The sequence below is a fragment of the Mustela lutreola genome, chromosome 2 (assembly GCF_030435805.1).
Source record: "Mustela lutreola isolate mMusLut2 chromosome 2, mMusLut2.pri, whole genome shotgun sequence".
NCBI lineage: Eukaryota > Metazoa > Chordata > Mammalia > Carnivora > Mustelidae > Mustela > Mustela lutreola.
In genome coordinates this window covers 37,178,889-37,197,997 of record NC_081291.1, presented here as the reverse complement: position 1 = coordinate 37,197,997, position 19,109 = coordinate 37,178,889, and the positions used below count along the sequence as shown (strand labels likewise).

Here is a 19,109-nt window from a genome sequence, read left to right as displayed (position 1 = left end):
CTGAATGTCTTTTTCTCTTTTATGTTCTTGTTTCCCTGCTGACCGCCTTCCTCCCTCCCTTCCTTTCCCTCTGCCAAATATTTCCCTCTGCTTATCCTCCAGAAATCAGCTCCAGCCCAGACCCCTGGAGCAATGCTTTCCTCCCCTTAAGCACCATCACCAGTGTCCATCTGGAGCTCAGTTCTTCCAGCCTCCAAAATACCCTTTACATGCTTCTCCCCTCTCCTCCCATTGTGTCGAATTGTTTGTTCGTGGATCTGCCGCCCACGGCCAGGCTAAGTCCTTGGGTCCAGGTCAGTCCTCAGTCATGTTCACGGCTCAACCACTGGCACAGAGCCTGGCCTATGCTAGAGGCCCTCAGTAAATCGTGGGCAAGTGAGCAAAGTAAACAGAGTTTACACTAGCAACTGCGTTGATCAGTCTTTCAGAATGGGCTTGTGAGAAGATCAAGTTAAGCTGAAAATCAGTTCTGAGAAACAACCATAATATTAGACTTTCTCAGCTTTCAATCCTATTTTGTTTTCACTAGTTAAGATGGAGTTACTGCTCCTAAATTCAATTTTCCAGCGTTGGTGCCGCACTTGTAACCTTGAAATTTAATATACGGAATTTATTGGAATACACTTTGGACATCACACAATCGGATTTGAAAGTACGGGCATCTCAGCGTATGTACTATAACCTTCGTTGCTGTGTTTACTGTAAGTAGCTTGTGGAGACATTCAGGAGAATCACTGTAAAATCAGCTCTAAGAATAGGTGGATACAATTCTCTGCTCACCCATTCAAGCATCTTCTCTTGGAATTCCAAGGAAACAAGTCATCAACATTTGATCGCCGCTGGGACAGAGGAACATTGAGAGTATATGCAGAGAGAATCCAGTTAATCCTAAAACCTCGTGTTAGGCCAGCCTTCTGGCATTTTCTCCCACCCACCCCATTCAGCCAGACTACCCTTGCTATCATTGACTTTTCTTCTTCCTTCTGACTGAGCCAAAGTTACCATAAAAGCAACAAAAAAAAAAAAGCAGGGGTAGGAGAAATATTGGAGAAAAGAATCCTCCCCAAAGTTAATACATGAGCTCCTAAATAATCAAAGCATGGTTTTCTTTTTGGAGGGAATATTTCCTACAACCAAAAAAACATTTTGATATTTTAGTACTATTCTAGCTTCCTGTTCACGGCAAAGAGATATTTTCTTTAAGTACACATTCGTGGAAAGACCTGTGGAATAGGGATAGTTCTTTTTTAAAAAAGAAAAAGATAAAAAGAAAAAGAAAAAGATTTTATTTACTTATTTGGGGTGGCAGAGGAAGAAGCAGACCTCCTCCCTGAGCAGAGAGCCCGACATGGGACTTGATCCCAGGACCCCAGGATCATGACCTGAGCCAAAGACAGACTTAACAGACTTAACAGACTGAGCCACCCAGGTGCCCCCCTATTTATAATGTCTTGAGAGAGAGAAATGGCCTCAGCTCCATTTAACCTAACAGAACATAAAGCATACTCCCCTGTAACCATCCAATACTTCAGGATCACATTCATGCTTGTCCCAGAATTTCAGCGTGTGGCTCACCAGACAACAATTTGAGTAGTCACAGAGAACTGAAATATATTCAGTAGATCTACTAACCTGGCTGTTTTAGCATTTGGAGTTTGAAGGGTGAATATGTGCATGTGTGTGTGTACAGATGCATGCGTGTGTGTGTTAATCCTCGAGTTCTTTTCAAGATGCTAAAATAATTTAAAGGATCAGGAATAGAAATTGGATTTTGCAGGCTGTACGTTCTGTCTACACAGAGGCGAGCGTGCCTCCTCATAGTAACCAGCCATCAATATTTACCAAGTGAAGTCACTAAACCAAACATCAGAGTTGGTTTGACGGCTAGCCAGTCCACGAGGAACAAAGAAATCTAATACTGTACTTTAAAGGGCTATTGCAAGTTTTATAATAAATATTTCACCTTTTCCTGTTTCATGTGGTTTTCCCTCTGTTTTCCTGACATTGAAATTATGTGCATCTTAAACCATGAGCATTCAGATTATATGGTGCCTTGTACATTTGGGAGAATCAAAGTTTTCGTAATAATGGCTTAGAACACAGGCCGGTTTGAATCCTTGGGGACTTGCCATATGTGCTCAGTCATTGGTCTTTATCACCTCCCTGACATGGTAGAGGGTGAGTTGTTTGGGGGAAAAATGGGGTCCACAAAGGTAAAAGAACCTCATCACACAGTAAATAACAAGGAAAATGCCTTCCAGGTGGCACTAGCCAGGGGGAATTTTCAAACAATGGATTTTTTTGTTCACTGGTATATCGCCAGCACAAGTAGGCACTCAGATATTTGTTAAATACATTGAGAAGAGCTCTTAAAAATGCAGTTAAAAAGCCTGCATTTCCTAGCGGTGCCATTTAGCATGAGTTATCTTAAAACATTTAAACTCGGCATTCATACTTTCAGTAAAACATCCTCTCAGAAATGAGTTGTCAGAAGAGCTCTACGGCTAAATTTGACTCAAAAAAGTCATAAAAATAGTACGATCAATGTTTGGACAGAAGCAGGGGGAGGTAGATGGTCCGTTCAGCTGAAAATACAGTATCTTAAATGCAGGAATGAGTGAAATTACTCCGTAAGATGTTTTCTCAATTTATTCTAGAAATCAACTTTCTTTATGTTTCCTGCTTTTTTGAATGCTCAGCTTGACATCCTTGAAGATGCACATCTTGGATTTCAAAAGGAATATGGCAAAGAAACTTCCCAAAACGAATTTACCCAGAGCAGATCTCTCTCTCTGTCCATCTTTTTCCCTATCAGCTATCTGTCATCTCTTTGTTCAGCCCAGGAGAGCCAGACATATGTTGCCTTTCTGCAGTGTTACACACGCTCAGGAAGACTTAGGAGGAAATTTGAAGGGCTGTCTTTATACTTTTCAAACAGAACAAATTGACAGAAGAGTCCCATTTCATAATTAAGTGGGCCTAATAATGATGTTTTGCAATTTGTATTCATTAGGAAACAGACTAGGATATCCATTTCAGTTAAGCCTGTTGAATTGGCCACAAATTGTTTACCCAGGTAATATACGCTTTAAGAGTGTGATTGACTTCTCAGCTAAAGGCAGTGGTTCACGGGTGCTTGCCACCAACCGAGATTGTTTGCTCACTTCTTGGTGAGACTGTCCAAAGTATGGCTCAGTGCCTGCCATGAGGAAGATGAGGGGTGGGGAGGTTGGGCACTGAGGGCAGTGCCTTGCTGTGAATCCTGGTTCCACTACTCACGGCCTTAAGCGACCATCTCCTTGTCTTCTTAAGCTTCAGTCTCCCCCCCCCATCTCTTCTGCACAGGGCCGTCCTGAGGATTCAGTGAATTAATATTTGTCAACCTCTTGGAACAATTAACACTTAGGTGTTTCTTGGTTTTGTTGTTGCTATTGACAGTATTATTACAAAATTCTGTTACAAGATGTTTTCATTTATAAGAAGTGCTTTAGCATTAGGGCACCTGGGTGGCTCAGTTGGTTAAGTAGCTGCCTTAGGCTCAGGTCATGATCCCAGGGTTTAGGGATTGAGTCCCGCATCGGGCTCCCTGCTCTGCAGAGAGCCTGCTTCTCCCTCTCCCTCTGGGTGCCGTTCTGCCTATTCATGATCTCTCTCTCTGTCAATTAAATAAATAAAATCTTAAAAAAAAAAAAAAGAAGAAGAAGAAGAAGGGCTTTAGCATTAAAAAAGCACAGTCACAGCATAAAAGGAGAATGTTGGTGAACATTTTAAGCATGGTATGATCTATTGGAAAAAATAATAAATAATAATGAAATATAAAAATAATCACTAATCCAGCCAGATGGATACACAAAAGTCCTGAAAATAAAAATATCATTGCATATTTACTCAAGCAAAAAAAAAAAAAATCTAAATAGGATACTAACTTTAGCAGAGCTTCTTTATTTGAAGGCTTAATTTTAACATCGTGACCATAACTTTTTCCTGACTCATCCTTTTCTCTCTCTAATCATCCTTGATTACCTTGTAAGCCACTTTGCACTGTTTTTAAAAAAATATGAGTAGTTTCTCAGCTGAACACCCCACTACTACAAATTCAAATTGTAACCATAAATTGGTGCCAGGGTGCATTTAAGCAATTAGAATGCTGTAATTAAAGTCTGCTGTGTATGTCATCTTCTAATGCACAAGGGTAAGTACAGAAGTGGAGAGCTTGGTTCTAAGTATTTACTTAATGATGCTTATTCATCTGTTCTGCACTTGTCTCCCCCCGTATTTATCAGATGTGGGTACGTTGGAACCTCCATGCTTATTAGCAGAGCCTGACCTATTTAGGCTCCCTGCCTTTCTTGCATCGCCTAACAATTTGGCTGTAGATCGCCACACCTAATTTTCAGGGCAGTCTCATAAACATTCACTCCCTTGCTTTGAAACTCTTTTGGAGCCAAGAGTTTATAAAAAGGATTTAGATATTGCAGAATGGGAGAGCTAGTCTCTCTCTTACTTCCCATGTGACCATCTCATTCTTCCTGGACTTGAGGAGAGTAAAGCAGAGCCTCAAGATCTCAAAATGGTGGTGGTGGGGGTCAGGGGGAGTTGTGCATAAAAATGAAAATTGGGAAGAGAAAGACTTAGAGTCCTGATATTTTTTGTAGCATTATCTCATAGAAAGTTGTCCTCAAAATGTTTCGTGTTTTTTTCTTAAGTAGAGATTAATTCCTTACAAATATTTTTTGATTCTCCACGATGAGGCAGGCACTGCATAGATGCTGGGTGTACAGCTCTGCAAACACATCTCTGCCTGTGTAGATCTCTGCGTGTGCAATGAATACCCTATTTCACAAGTTGTATGTATCTAAAATCCAGTTCCTATGCAGTTTTTCTAATTGTCTCATTAATGTTCTTTAGAGCTTTGGGTTTTTTTTTTCCTGTTCTGATCCAGAGTCTGATCCCAGCTCACACGTTGTAGTCAGTCATTGTGCCTCTGTAGTCTACATAATTGGAAACAGGTAGCCAGTCTTTCTTCGGTTTTTTCCTCCACTAGTACTTTTGAAGGGTATAGGCATAGGCCAATTGCTTTGCAGGATGTCTCTCCATTTCTGATGTATAGATTTGTCTAATTCAGTGGTTTGAAACATGTATCATGTTGGACATGTCTCAGAATCATCTAGGAGCTTGGTGAAAATGCCAAGACCCATGCCCTGTGCTAATTTCATCCTGTCTTACTTCCCTCGGCATGGGCCTCTGTATTCTGCATTAGCTCTTTTCCCAGCAATTCTGCTACACCCCAAAGTTTGTGAGCCACTAGTGTAACATAATTTCCTTGTGGCAGGAATATAGTGCAAGTGATGGTTGTTCTCGGGGTATCTTGTGAAGAGGCTGGCAATGTCAGTATATCTCAGGGGTTTTTTTCTGTATTTAAAAGATTTATTTATTTATTTATTTATTTATCTGAGAGTGAGAGTGAGTGCATGCACAAAAGAGAGAGAGCACAAGCAGGGCGAGAGGGAGAAGCAGACTTCCCGCTGAGCAGGGAGCCCAGTGCAGGGCTGGATCCAAGACCCTGAGATCATGACCTGAGCTAAAGGCAGACATTTAACCAACTGAGCCACCCAGGCGTCCCATCAATGTGTTATCGTCCATTCTGCCATTCATTTTAGTGATCAAAATGTTTCTATTGCAGTAGCCTTGGAATTAGCCATTTTTCCTTTCCGTGGGGAATGGTGTTAGAAATCAAGATCTGGTTTCTATTTAAACTAGCTGGAACTTCATCCCAAAGCAGGAGCGGGAAGGTGTCATCTGTCCGCCTAAAAATAAGATGCATTGCATGAACCGTACCTGGGCTGGTCCCCGGGAAAGTGCGGTCTGCCTAGTTTCCCTTCTTTCTCATTTCCATATATTACTTTGTTTATCCTCTCACAAATGAACACTAATCACATGCTGCAAAACTTTCTCTTTGCTCCTATCTTCGTTGTGATCAAGTTTCTGAGAAGCGGTCTGCCCAGATACTTTGGTCATAATGCTTATGTCTTTGAAGCTGTGATGCATGCCCACAGAAACACCTGTAATGCATTTTCCTTTTTCAAAGCATTTTTATATCTTGTTTTTCTTTTTGTCTTCAGGCTCCATGAAACATGTGAGACAGGTATTATTATTTTCCTTGCATGTTTTTAGAAAGTGAAGCCTGAAGAGCAAAAGACTTTCTGGCATCTAACACCAGCTCGTGTTGGGTATTTTAAGTCTGCATGTCTAGTCCTTGACTCCTGGTACTTAACTTACAGTGCCATGGCTCGTGAAGCCTGGGCTGTGTTCTCATGGTTCAGAAACTCATTCTGAGTTGAAAATCAAGTCAAATCAACTGAGTACTAAATCAAGAAACACAAGAAGCATTTCCTTTTTTAAAAGGGAAGATAAAAATGCTCCCATCTTGGGGCACCTGGGTGGCTCAGTGGGTTAAAGCCTCTGTCTTTGGTTCAGGTCATGATCCCAGGGTCCTGGGATGGAGCACCGCATCCGGCTCTGTGCTCAGCGGGGAGCCTGCTTCCTCCTCTCTGCCTGCTTCTCTGCCTACTTGTGATCTCTGTCAAATAAATAAATAAAATCTTTTTAAAAAATGCTCCCAGAGACTTTTTACTTGACTACTCTTTTAGTTGGTCTTCTACAAATTTTGTTGAACCCCTGCTCTGTGCTAGGCAGTGTTCTAGGTCCTGGAAATAGAGCTAGGGCCAAATAGATTTAAAAAGCCCATGACCTTAAGGATCTTACCTATGAGACAGGGTAACAGTGGGTGGGAGGAAAAACAATAAAGAAACAGTAAGGTGTGTAACGCATTCGAACGTGCAAAGAGGATCACCAAACACCGTCATCCAAGATGCTCACTGCTCAGCTCCATGCCGGAAGGTGCAGTGAGATCTTGGACCTAAGCAAGTGAGGATGGAACTGCCACTAAGTAAGATGAGAAGACCTTTAGGGAAGATCAGAAGTTCTGTTTGTTTACTTCTTAGCTGTATGTTAGAGTATAATATACATAGAGAAAGTGCATGTAATCTAATTACATTAATACATTACATTACATAAATTTACATTACGTAAATTACATTACATAATACATTACATTACAATTAAATTAATCTCTGCAGCTCAACAAATTTCCACAAATCAAACACACCTGTGCAAATAGCATTACTATCAAGTAAACAGATCACCTGAGAAGCCCCTCACCTGTTCTCTTCCAGTCACGAATCCCCCCACTTCCATGACTTTTAATAGCATTTGTTATTTTTGGCTGCCTTTATATTTCATATAACTGGAGTCACACAACATATGCTCCTTGATGTTTGACCTATTTTTGCTCAAATTATGTTTTTGAGACTCATCTGTAGTGTATGTAGTTTAGGCTAGCTTGTTCGCTTCCACTGCTGGTAGTAGTCCCTAGTCTAAATATATCACAGTTCTTTTGCTCACTCATGGGCGTTTGGGTAGTTTGCAGTACTTAGTTATTACAAACAGTGCTAGTGTCCGTTGTTTAGGGGACATATGTGGACATGTCTATTAGGAGTTTACCCGAAAGCAGAATTGCTGGGCCATCACGTATATGTTTGTTAAGATTTGGTAGACCTTGCCAAAAAGTTGGTCCACAACTACGTTATAAACCACCAGCAGTGTATGAGAAGAATGTAGTTTTGATGTGTTAAGTAAAATGTCTGCTTCATGCAGTGCTATTAGACAGACCGAGTCCATTGCAAAGAAGTACACCAAAGTATTATTTGAAGACGATTTCACTATGTGTCCACAGAAGGGAAATAAATAAACTAAAACTTACTGACATTATAAGCTTTGGTGAAGAAATTTAATGGTAGTCAAATACATTAAAAATAATAATCTTACATAATGATAACCAGGAAGTATAATGAAAATGAGCATTTATAAAGGAAAATATAGAATACTGAGTATTAACCCTAACATTGGATATGTGTGATCTTTATAGTATATTGTAAAACTTTATGGTCACTATAAAACCATTTCTTTTCTTTCTTAATAAAGTTATTTCAGTGGAGGCATACATAGTCGCAGAGAGGAAGGCAAATTATTATATATATATATGTCTGTATATATATATATACTCTTTTAAACTTGACAAGATTATTTTAAATTAAAAAAATATGTGAAAGAGAATGTTAAAGATTGTTATGGAAAAGTAAAGCACTTAGATATTGAGATTTTAAGGGATCATTGAGGAAATGTTACAAAACAACACAAAAATTGAACAGTGTCCCAGACCAAAGTAGATTACCATAGGTATAATAATATGGAACAATGTGACAAGCAACATGGTGCATAAAGCAGAGAGAATAACATGAAGAGAATCTTTGAGCCTAGGTTTTATGATAAATATATTTGTCTCTCACTAATGCTCTAAGCAAGCCACAAAATTCAATATTATCCTTCCCCATTTTGCAGATGAGGAACTGAGTTTCAGAGAAATAGCTTGCTCAGAACCCCAAAGATTCTTCCAGTCTCCTGTGACTTCATAGGCCAGGAGAAGGAGAACAGATTGCAGGATACAGTTTGTACCCACTAGACAGCAAAAAGGGCTAACACTGGTAGCTCAAACAAAAGATAAGTTCTCAAATAGGTAAGTGAACAAAGGGTCATTTCACACACGAGCAATAGCAAATAATATGCAATTGCAAGGAAGAGGGTCAAATTGATTAGTAATCAAAGAATTGTAAATCACGACAATTTTACGGTATTGATACTTTTCTAACTAGCAAGAATAATTTTGTTTCATGTGCTGTGTTAAAATGCATACACTTCCCTAAGCTGGAAAAATCCGTGAGAATGATGTCTTTATCCGGGTGATGATCGCATGAGTGTATGTATACATGTGCCATAATTCATCATGCTGTGTGCTAAGAGTTGTGCTTATTACTGTATATATCTCAATAAAAAAGAAGAAAATCGCTTTAAAATATGGTCAGTGGCGATATCAGAGTTACTTGTGAGAAAATAAAAGTAGATACTGCCAAGGTTCAGGTTGGTATAAAATGTTTAGCATGGTTAGCTTTAATAAAGCATTGAATTGGAAATCCAACTCCTCTTAAGAACCACAGCAAAGGGGGCACCTGGGTGGCTCAGTGGGTTAAAGCCTCTGCCTTCGGTTCGGGTCATGATCCCAGGGTCCTGGGATCAGGCCCCACGTCGGGCTCTCTGCTTAGCGGGGAGCCTGCTTCCTCCTCTCTCTGCCTGCCTCTCTGCCTACTTGTGATCTCTGTCAAATAAATAAAATCTTAAAAAAAAAAAAAAGAAAAGAAAAAAGAACCACAGCAAAGAGGCAGTTATGATCACTTGCATAACTCACAGTGATCATTAAGGCAAAAACAAAGCAGCTGCTCAGAAAATCACAGTCACTATTGGTCTTAAGAAACAGAAACTTCTCCCAGGGGTCCTCATGAAAGACTATTACATGATGTAATTGACTATATCCTCCCAACACATGTAGAGTTATTAAGATAATGAGGTTCTGAGGGTTGCTTCCTGTATAGTTTCTCAGTAGAAGCCGAAACACAAAAGCAGTTTCACCTTGGAGCAAGCCTTATGGTTCAGTTTGTAAGTTTCTGATGCTTCTAGCTTAATCCAGGAATACAACTGAGAGAATCTAGGTCATTGGTTCTCAACTGGAGAATCTTTGGCACCCAGAAGACTTTTAGAAATGTTTGGAGACATTTTTGGTGGTTCCAACCTTAAGGGGAGAGGCTGCTCCTAGAATCTAGTGGATAGAGGCTAGGGGTGCTGTCTAGCACCCTACAATGCAAAGGGCAGCACCCACCCTTCCAAAAAAATGATGATCTAACTGCAAATGTCAATTATGACAAGGTTGCAAAACTCTGGTCTAGAAAAACAAATGGAAATATATATCATCAAGACCACCCTCCAGAAACATTACCTCTCCCCAACAACTTGGACAAAAAAAGGACAAAATATTAGTCCATTTACACAATGGGAATTGTGTGGTTAATTATTGCCTGGTTCCGTAGAGGCACCATTACTCCTAGAAGACAAGAACTAGCACAGGGAAGGATGCTTCTAGAGGCCAGCAAGAACTCCCTTGTAAGATAGTGGATAGATCTTGAGTGTTGATGTACTCCCCTCCACCGCACACCAAACTAATTGTATGAAACCAATGCGTCCATATCTATCTCTAGAATTCTCTGATCTGGCAGATTTCTCCTTCTCATAGATGCGTCCACAGAAGGAATTAAAAAGTCTCCTGGGAGCTACATCCATTACTCATTTGTGTGCTTATCACATCTGTTCTTTACACTCTCTGTCTGCTGGCTCAGTGGTAAACCAAAGCAAGAGCATCTAAACAGCATCCAAGTCACTGTTCTTGCCAATTTTTGAGTATTAACCAGACTTTGAAGTCTGGCCTGGCTGAGCAATGGATACAGTTGACTACCAGTGTCGGGAAGTCCCCTCATCTCCATCTGCGGGCAGTGATTCTCTCTGATTCACATCTGCCCAGCTTTGCCCTGACATACAGTGGGAGAGAGCTTTCTTCCCTCAGCTCTAATTTGGAAAATCCCTGGGAGTGTCTTTGGACCAGGTTCCATCACTTGTCCGTAGAACTATGATTGTGTTTGCACACAAGCCTGAAGGGAAAGAAGCAGCTCTGAAAAGAGTGGGATCTTCCGTCCAGAAGAGGGGACGGGTACCAGGCAGTCAAGACACATAGATATCCCGTACTCTGGGAAAATAGGTCAGTTTTTACAAACTTCTTCTTTTGAAATTATTTCAGTCTTGTGAAAGGGTTTTAAGAATGACACAAAAAGGATGCCTGGGTGGCTCATTTGTTAAGCATCTGCCTTCAGCTTAGGTCATGATCCCAGCATTCTAGGATCGAGCCCTGCATCCGGCTCCCAGCTGGGCGGGAAGGCTGCTTCTCCTTCTCCCACTCCCCCTGCTTGTGTTCCCTCTCTCACTGTGTCTCACTCTGTCAAATAAATAAATAAAATCTAAAAAAAAAAAAAATTAAAAAAAAAGAATGGCACAAAAATTGGGGTATGTCTCTCAAATCAAATTCACCAGTCATTAATATTTTGCTACATTTGCACTCCCTCCTCCTGCCTGTGGATGTATAATTTTTTTTTTCTAAATCATATAAGAGTAAGTTATACTGTTTATCCTTAAGTAATTCATTGTATAGTGCTTAAGATCAAAGACATCCCTTATACAACCGTGTTACAATGATCACATTTAGAACAGTTAATATTGAACCTATACTGTTGCATACTATACTTCCCAATTGTCCCAATAATGCCCTTTGTAACAAACTGTCCTCTTAATTAAAGGTGATACACTGTGTTGTTGTGACTGCTTAGTCTCCTTTTCTTGGAAACAGTTGTTCAGCCTTTCTTTCGCATTCATCCTATCAACATTTTCGAAGAGTATGGGCCAGATATTTTATAGAATGACCCTCTCTTTGGGTTTGTCTCATGCTTCCTCACAATTAGATCTAGTGATGTGTTTTTGGCCGAGTTACTACCCAGGGGGAACCAGCCGGTTGGTACCAGCAGTGAGAGCCAATTCTCACATAGCTTCCCAGCAGCATGTTCTGTGAGGTCATATTGGTAGTTTAAAATCAGCCGTGGTGGGAGTATTTATACCATGGACACCAACAGATGCTACAAATGAGGGATCATCCCCCCTCCTCCAAGTTTTGGTTGAGAAACGTTGCCATTTACCAACACGTCCATGTATATAAGTGAAGTTGTGTCCTTCTCAATGAATACTTTCTGGAGGCACATGATGCTGGTCTGTCCAGTTATTGGTGGTATCTTAAGACTTTATCTGTCTGGAGCAACCAGGTGGGACAGTCGGTTGGGTGACCCACTGGTGGTTTTGGCTCAGGTTGTGATCTCATGATCGTGGGATCGAGCCCTGCATTGGGCTCTACTCAGAGTCTGCTTGGGTTTCATTCTCCCTCTGCCCCTCTCCCCTGCACATGTCTTTCTCTCTAAAATAAATAAATAAATCTTAATTTTTTTTTTTTTACTGTGAGGTTTTTCAATTAAGAAGTTAGCATTTTCCCCCTTATCATTAAATTTCCCCATAGAGAGATATTTCGTGATTATATAGATAACCTGTCCTGTTTTCTCACCAAACTTTTATGCAATAGTTTTTATTTATTGAAAACGATTGCCTGCATAATTAGTACTACAATGACTATACATGCTAATTTTCTTTTCCTCTCATTTCTTACACATTTATTTGTTGACGTTCTAGAAGCTACCTTTTTTAATAGACTTAACCCTAGAATAGCTAGATAATTAGTGATACACTTGCAAACAAGCTGACTTCCCCTAGCCCTTTGTCAAGTAGTTCCACATCCTAAGTATTTGTGAGCAAGTGATTCGTGTCTATTGTTGTTCAGAATAAGTTTCCAAGAAGTACTACATCAATCCAGAAAAAGGAGTTGGGTCTTCAGAAATAATTTTTCCATTCTAAGTGTTTGTGTTTGATTATAACTTACCATCCCATCAACAGAAAAGGTGGCATTTGGAGTCATTTTTCGGTCTTATCTGATTCCAGTTTTTATCAAAAGCATGCCTTTGGAAGATTCCTGGTGAGAGGTTGACACTGGAGTCAGGAAATGGCGGAATGGAAAGAGCACTGGGCAAGAAGCCCAGAGTCACGGTCGAGGCTCTGGGGTTGGGGAGCACACATCATGTCCCCGATGCTCAGTGCCATCATCTATAAAATAATAGGTCGTATTTTCACTAAATTCCCTTTCAGATTGTAAAACTGTCTTTTATTCTCTGCTACTTGTGAATCAAAACCTAGCGTTTCCCTCATTATCAAGATGTTTTGGTCCACGGAGCTAACAAGCCAAGCACAAAAAAAAAGATGTCCGACACAGAGCCTGAACCTAGTGACCTAGGAACTGGATTCGTAAAGCAGCTAAATTAGCCATGACGGTAGAGCACCAAGACTTGGTGCTGTTTCCTATCACCCTTGTGCATTCAGCCACATCACCTGATTCTCTTCTCTGCTCCTCTTTGTTTATCCCTGACAGTCATGGAAACCGACAGAGGATACCATTACCTCTCTCTCAGGAGATCCCTCTCTCAAGTATTAGCTTGCCCAGTCCCTATAAAGTTACCCCTGTTGCCATGGTTATAAGTAAAAGAAATCTTCCATCCTAGGACAGACAGCAGTTTCTAAAGAACGTTTGCATCTCAGGCATGAAATTCCAGAGTTCTGTGTATGTCTTCATTGAATTTCACCATACAAAATTGCTGAGAACCAGGCAAATAGTATTATTTTTGCTTGATCCATTGTTTGGTGAGCTCCCGGCACAACTCAGGTAACCTTGGCAATGGGTATTAGAATTCAAAATATGTTGCCTTGGGTTTCCAGAACAGTGGTTAGGAGGAAGGTGAGGTAGGGGCTGAGGTATATAAAAGAATGTAAGGCTTGTCCAAACCATGGATTCTCCTGTTTCCCTGGAACCAGAGTCCAGGAGGCCCCACCCCTCCAGCCCACCCTCGCCCTCCTCCACCAGAATTGCTTTGGGGCAACTTGCACAGGTGAAAAACAAACAAACCCACAGGTGAGTTGCATATTTGCCTCCCCCTCTTCTGGAGCTGTCTGAGCCTGGTACTTTTCATGCTTCAGCTCCTTGTTTCAGCATTTTTAATATTTAATGACCCTTCTAAGGTAGAGAATTATTTGGCAGCATTCTTAAAGAGTTTCTGTCTGAGGCCTTTTCATCTGCCGAACTTCCATTTACTAAATTGAAAAGTTGGTGTCTCAGATATTGTCTGGATCACTCACCTAACATTCTGATGAGGCAGAGAGGGTCATGGGGGGTCAGAAGAGCTGGCAGTCATTTTCGATGCATTTTTTTGTAGCTTTCATTCTTCTAATATCGAAACAACCCATTTTTTTTTTTTTCTCTTTTGTAAGATTTTAAGACCAACTGGAGTTTTAAAGTTTGGGTGCAATTTCAAACTCAAAGTGTTCCTCTCCCTGTTACCCCCTCCCTCTTCCTGAATTTTGTTTTTGGTTGTGTTTTTGTTTTTGTTTTTGTTTCCTTTGAGCCTAAGGAATTGAACCTTTGTAAAAATTTGTCTTGATCAATACCCATCTCACCTGTTGGATTAAATGCTTCAACATCTTTCACCAGATTAGAAAACCACTGTCTCTTGCCTCAAAGACAGAGGGCAATTGATTTGTAGAATCAACCTGTCTTCTCTTTGATTTTATAATCTGTTTCTAGAGATTAGAAGCAAGCTTTGAATTCCAAGGCTCTGGGCCTGTCAGTTTTTAAAGCAAAAAAAAAAAAAACTTTGGAGCAGATCGTTGCCTCAGGTTTCAGAAGGGAAACTTAGATGTCACAGGATAAAATTCATTTGTTTTCATTTTGTGATATAAGGGAAACATAGATAATTATCACAGCTGGCATTGTAAAGCCCTGGGTTTTTGGTTTGTTTATTTTACTTTATGGCTTTTAGAAGAATTATTGTTACTAGTTTGTTTTGCATTTTGAGAACCCCCATCAAATCACTGGGAAACGTGAGAGAAAAGCATAATCTTCTCAGAAATCCCCAATGAGCCAGCTGCTTCTGGGAACCTACCTAGTTCGCCTTTACTTTAAACTACTCATCGTTGATGCCTTTGGTATAACTATAAAAATTCCTCAGCCCGAATTCAACAGGTAGAAGGGAGAAATAAAGAATTCAGGGCAATTTCAAGGCTCATGAGTTCCATAATCTCAAAGACTCTGTACTTTTAAGTACTAATTATACAACACTTAAGCAAGGTTGTATGGAATTGTTCTAGTGTGTGTTAATGCTTACACAAAAGTATCTTTACGATTTTTTAAAGATAAAATCCCTCTCTACCATTCATTGTGGTAATATATTATATGATGTGGTAATGGTATATGATCATATTTAACAAAATAAATGAAGGCATATGTGAATATTATTGCGGCAGTATTCCCTCCATGCACACTTATGCGTCGCTACGAGTGTACTGAGAAAGCATCCCTGTTTTCCAAAGCCCAGAATTCCTCTCTTTGGGGTAGGAGGGATCTTAAAGGATGAAAAAAATAAAATAATGGGTAAAATGATAGAGTTCATCAAACTTCAGCAAAATGGAACAGAATTTTGGTCTTCTCTAAGTATGTGATGTAGCTGATTCTTAATTCTTTACATTTTACCTCTAAATGTATAAATATTAATTCAACAATGTGTCACTGATGCAGAAATGAATTTAAATTTTTAATTATAGTTGCACTGTTTGTATACCAAAAAAAAAAAAAAGTGGTGACACAGGAAAAAAAAATCTCAGGAAAACACAGAACAAACCATCTAAGAAAATCTTCGGAGCTTAAAAATGAACCTGTAGGGATGAAACTTATGCATTGAGAGGATGTCTGAGTTTTCAGCCTCGAAGTCATTTGCGCTTTTCTAGAATACTGCTCTCTAAACAAAATTCCCCACAGCTAATTAAAATGTGCGTACACACACACACACACACACACACACACACACGCTACGGCTTCCCCTGAACCCTGGATGCGCCCCTCCACGCCCCCCTCCCTTTCCCCTATAATGGTATGCTCTGCGTTTGATTGTAAACTGGAGGTGCCAAGCTGTGACAGCTTCCCCAACTCCACAGCCGTTTGCTACAACCTAGGGCAGCCTGTGTTCAGTGATGCTTTTCTTTTCCCCCGACAGGGGCAAATCGAAGCGGACAGTGAAACCATCTTCAAGTTAGCCGCGCTTGTGTTACAGGTAAGAATCCGGCCGGCTGCCTCTCGTCTGCGCCTTTCTGTTTGTTGTTTTGTGAACTGCCCACAACTCTGAAACTTTCGCATGGGGCCAGTGGCTGATAGATTTTTAAGCCAGCTGGTTGTTTGCCCGTGACAAACGTGAGTCGCCGTTTTCGGTTTTTGCCTAATCTGCATGAGCTATAGTGTGATATTTTATGTTGCAAAGCAAGATGAAATTTGGACTACTCTGGGGAAAAGAATTTAGACTCTACTTCTGAAAAGGAGCTCTGGAATAGTTGAATTTGGGAAGCCGAGATTGTTACAACAGCTGTAATTTTCATTTAAATGAGGTAACTTTTGTATACATCTTCTTGAGGTCGAGTGTGAGAGCCCCTTAATGCTTAAAGACACTAGTAGCTGAGAAACAAAGCGTGTTCCTGTGCTTGTTTAAGAAGAGAAAACAAGTAGTGTGCGTTGATTCACCTATGTCCAGTTTAATAGGTCTGTGTCCAGACTAAAAAGTGTGCTGCTTGAATAGACAAGCATTTATCACGTGATCTTAGATCCCTAACAGAAGACATAATCATCTGTGCTTTTTCGGATATATTTGTCTCTTCTGTGAAGAATAAGAAGTATTTAATGGCTACTAATGCATCCTCTCACCAATGCCACATTCTTCTCTGTGGCCCTAGAGAAAGTTCCTCGTGGACACTCGTCAAAAAAAAAAAAACTCAGTCACTTTAAGAGGGAAACGTGACCGCAAGTGAAATTCATTTGCTTCATTAACATAAATACATATTGATCATCTATCTTTGTTTTTTTTTTTTTATTTCAGGAAGCCAAAGGGGATTATGCCAGGTAATGGTTCCTTTTGTGATATTACTATGCAAAATAACCCTTGCAGAACCCTAGCTGAATGCCATTACTTTAAATAACAATGGATGCAAACTCAAAAGAAAGTAGATCTCAAGGCGGGAGACTGAGATCTCTTCCCTCTTCAAATAGGGACCCATTCTTTTTGTGAATGAATCCAGCAAGGAAGCTTTCTTAGAACTTTTCAAGCCAGAGTGACAGTGAATTGTAAACAGAAGCCCTTCCAAAGTTCTATTTTTCTGTTATCGGTTAGCGAGACGGAGAAATCCCTAAAGAGCTTTGGTAGCCGTGCTGACTTTTAAAAATTTATAAATAATCCTGTGTTGGAAGAGTTATAACATATGCACAAAAAGATAAACGATCAGCTGCTTAGTCAAGGGATTAATAGGGGATTTCTTTCTGCAGCTGCCCTGGAGGGGCCTCCCCCTTCAGACACTTGACCTAACCGTGGTATTGTTGCCACTGGGACACTTACTGGTTCTAACTGCCTAACTGGCCCGCCTCATCAGAGTGGTTATGTTTGAATTCATGCTCTACCTGCTCCTTGCTGCCCTTTTAATGCAGTAGTTGGAGTCGGAGAAATGGAAATGGTTAAAAGGTGAAGGCAAGGCCTCCAATTAGAATCAGCCCACAGGCCAGTGACCCATTGAAAGCCTCACCTCCACCATGTTAATGTTCCACTCCTGGTAAACTTCGCCCGTAGATGATTTACAGATGACCTAGGACGCGTTCCCAGCGAAGGTTTTGAACAGGACGCTTCTTAACAGACCGATCACCGAATAATGCCTTCCGTGCCTGCAAACATCCAGTCAGGGCGCACTCCTTCACCTCGGAAAGTCCACATCCTCTCACCTGCCCGTTCAGTTTGGCAGAATGACTGAGGAGCCCCCAGAACACCACGATCCGCTCACCACATCCATTAGCTTTGTTTTATGCTGTGTTATTTTTTAAATTTTGTGTTTAAGTTAGGAAGTACGCTTTGAAGGAATCAAAAATCTATAAACACCAATTTTTTTTAAGTAAAAGAAAATATTGGGATAAAAGGAGGCTAAATGAGTTTCTAGATCCTTGACATCCAGCTGCTGTGTTCTCTGCTCTTGGCTTTCTTGGAGAAGCCCTATTTCCTAGGAAGATCAGATATGCGAGGAATGTCATCATGTTGGGGGATGAGTCTGAAGTTGATTTATAAATGAGGGTTTGGGGGCCAAAAGCTCACTCTCTGCAGTCTGTGAACTGCTAACCCTTCCTTCCGCATTTCCTCCCCGCCAGCCATGTGATGGACACTCTCTAAGCCTCATAGCCTCATCAGGAAAATGGCTCCTACCCCTTAGATTAATGGGCATAGAGTGGAAGATCAAATGTATGTAAACATTGCCCAAGGCAGTTTCTGGTACACAGCAAGCTCTCCATACACTACAGCTAATACTATCAATTATTCTAGTATCATCATTGCCCTCCTCGGTATCATCACCCTGTCCTGTCTCTTGGCAACCTCTGAAGAGACTGTTGGGATGAAGGTGGGTCTGAAGAAGCTGAGTAGTGTGTTAAGGGAAAAAAACAGAAGAGAAAGGTTGATATCCCAGAACTTCTTTAGGGTAGATCTCTTGCTTATGACTGAAGGCTCTGAAGAGAAAGTCCTCGGGTAGTCCAGACTTTTTAGCCCTAAGACTTCAGGGTTGTTGAGCTAGTCTGGCCAAGCCCAAACCAATACTCCTTTTTAACTTTGCCTTGAGCTTGGTGGTTTCCTGAGTGATGACTAGGCTGATTAGTTGGAGCACACTTTTTGCAATTGTCCAAACCTCACTGAGTAGTAGAAGGAACTTAAGCCTGGCCAGGAAGAAACTAGCAATGTGACCTCTAAGTGAGCCATGTGTCCTTTCTGGGCCTCAGCCTCCTGGTCTGTGAATTGGGATTCATGAAAATAGCAACTCAATAGGGTGGTTTTCAGGAGAAGAATGATGTGGAATGACTTTGTAGGTTACCATTTGTTTTGCTAGCAAGCAAGAAGGAGCTGTGAGCTCTTGTCATTGGGTTTATAATGACGCAGAACTTTGATTCCTGGCTACCATCCACCCCCCCTCCCTGGGATGTGATCACCTCCTCTTATGAACAGGGAGAATATATGTTTCCTCCAGACTTCTGTTACAGAACTAATTTAAGAAAAATAAAATACTATGAGGCAACGTTGTGTATGGGTTAGAGCAAAGATACTAGAACCAGACAGCCTTGCTCAGATCCCAGTTCTGCTACTTATTACCTGTATAATCTTGAGCAGGTTATTTAAACTGCCCAAGCCCTCAACTTCTTCATCTGTAGAATGGAATTTACCTTAATAGTAAACATCCCATAGCATTGCTATGAACATTCAATGATTTAATATTTGCAAAGTGCTTTGAACAGTTGCTACAGTCCCCACTTTATTATTTCATCGTATTCGTGGAATGACTTACCACCT

At 40.7% G+C, this 19,109-nt stretch overlaps 1 protein-coding gene across 6 annotated transcripts in view; it reads left to right on the top strand.

Moving 5' to 3' along the window:
- Nucleotides 1-19,109, top strand: part of FRMD4B (FERM domain containing 4B) — a 323,466-nt gene that overhangs the window by 239,591 nt on the left and 64,766 nt on the right. For all 6 annotated transcript variants that reach the window (XM_059161477.1, XM_059161479.1, XM_059161475.1 and 3 more), the window contains 2 exons: nt 15,747-15,803; nt 16,617-16,639. In XM_059161477.1, the coding sequence (XP_059017460.1) occupies nt 15,747-15,803; nt 16,617-16,639 (80 nt within the window). The remainder of the gene's footprint in view (nt 1-15,746; nt 15,804-16,616; nt 16,640-19,109) is intronic.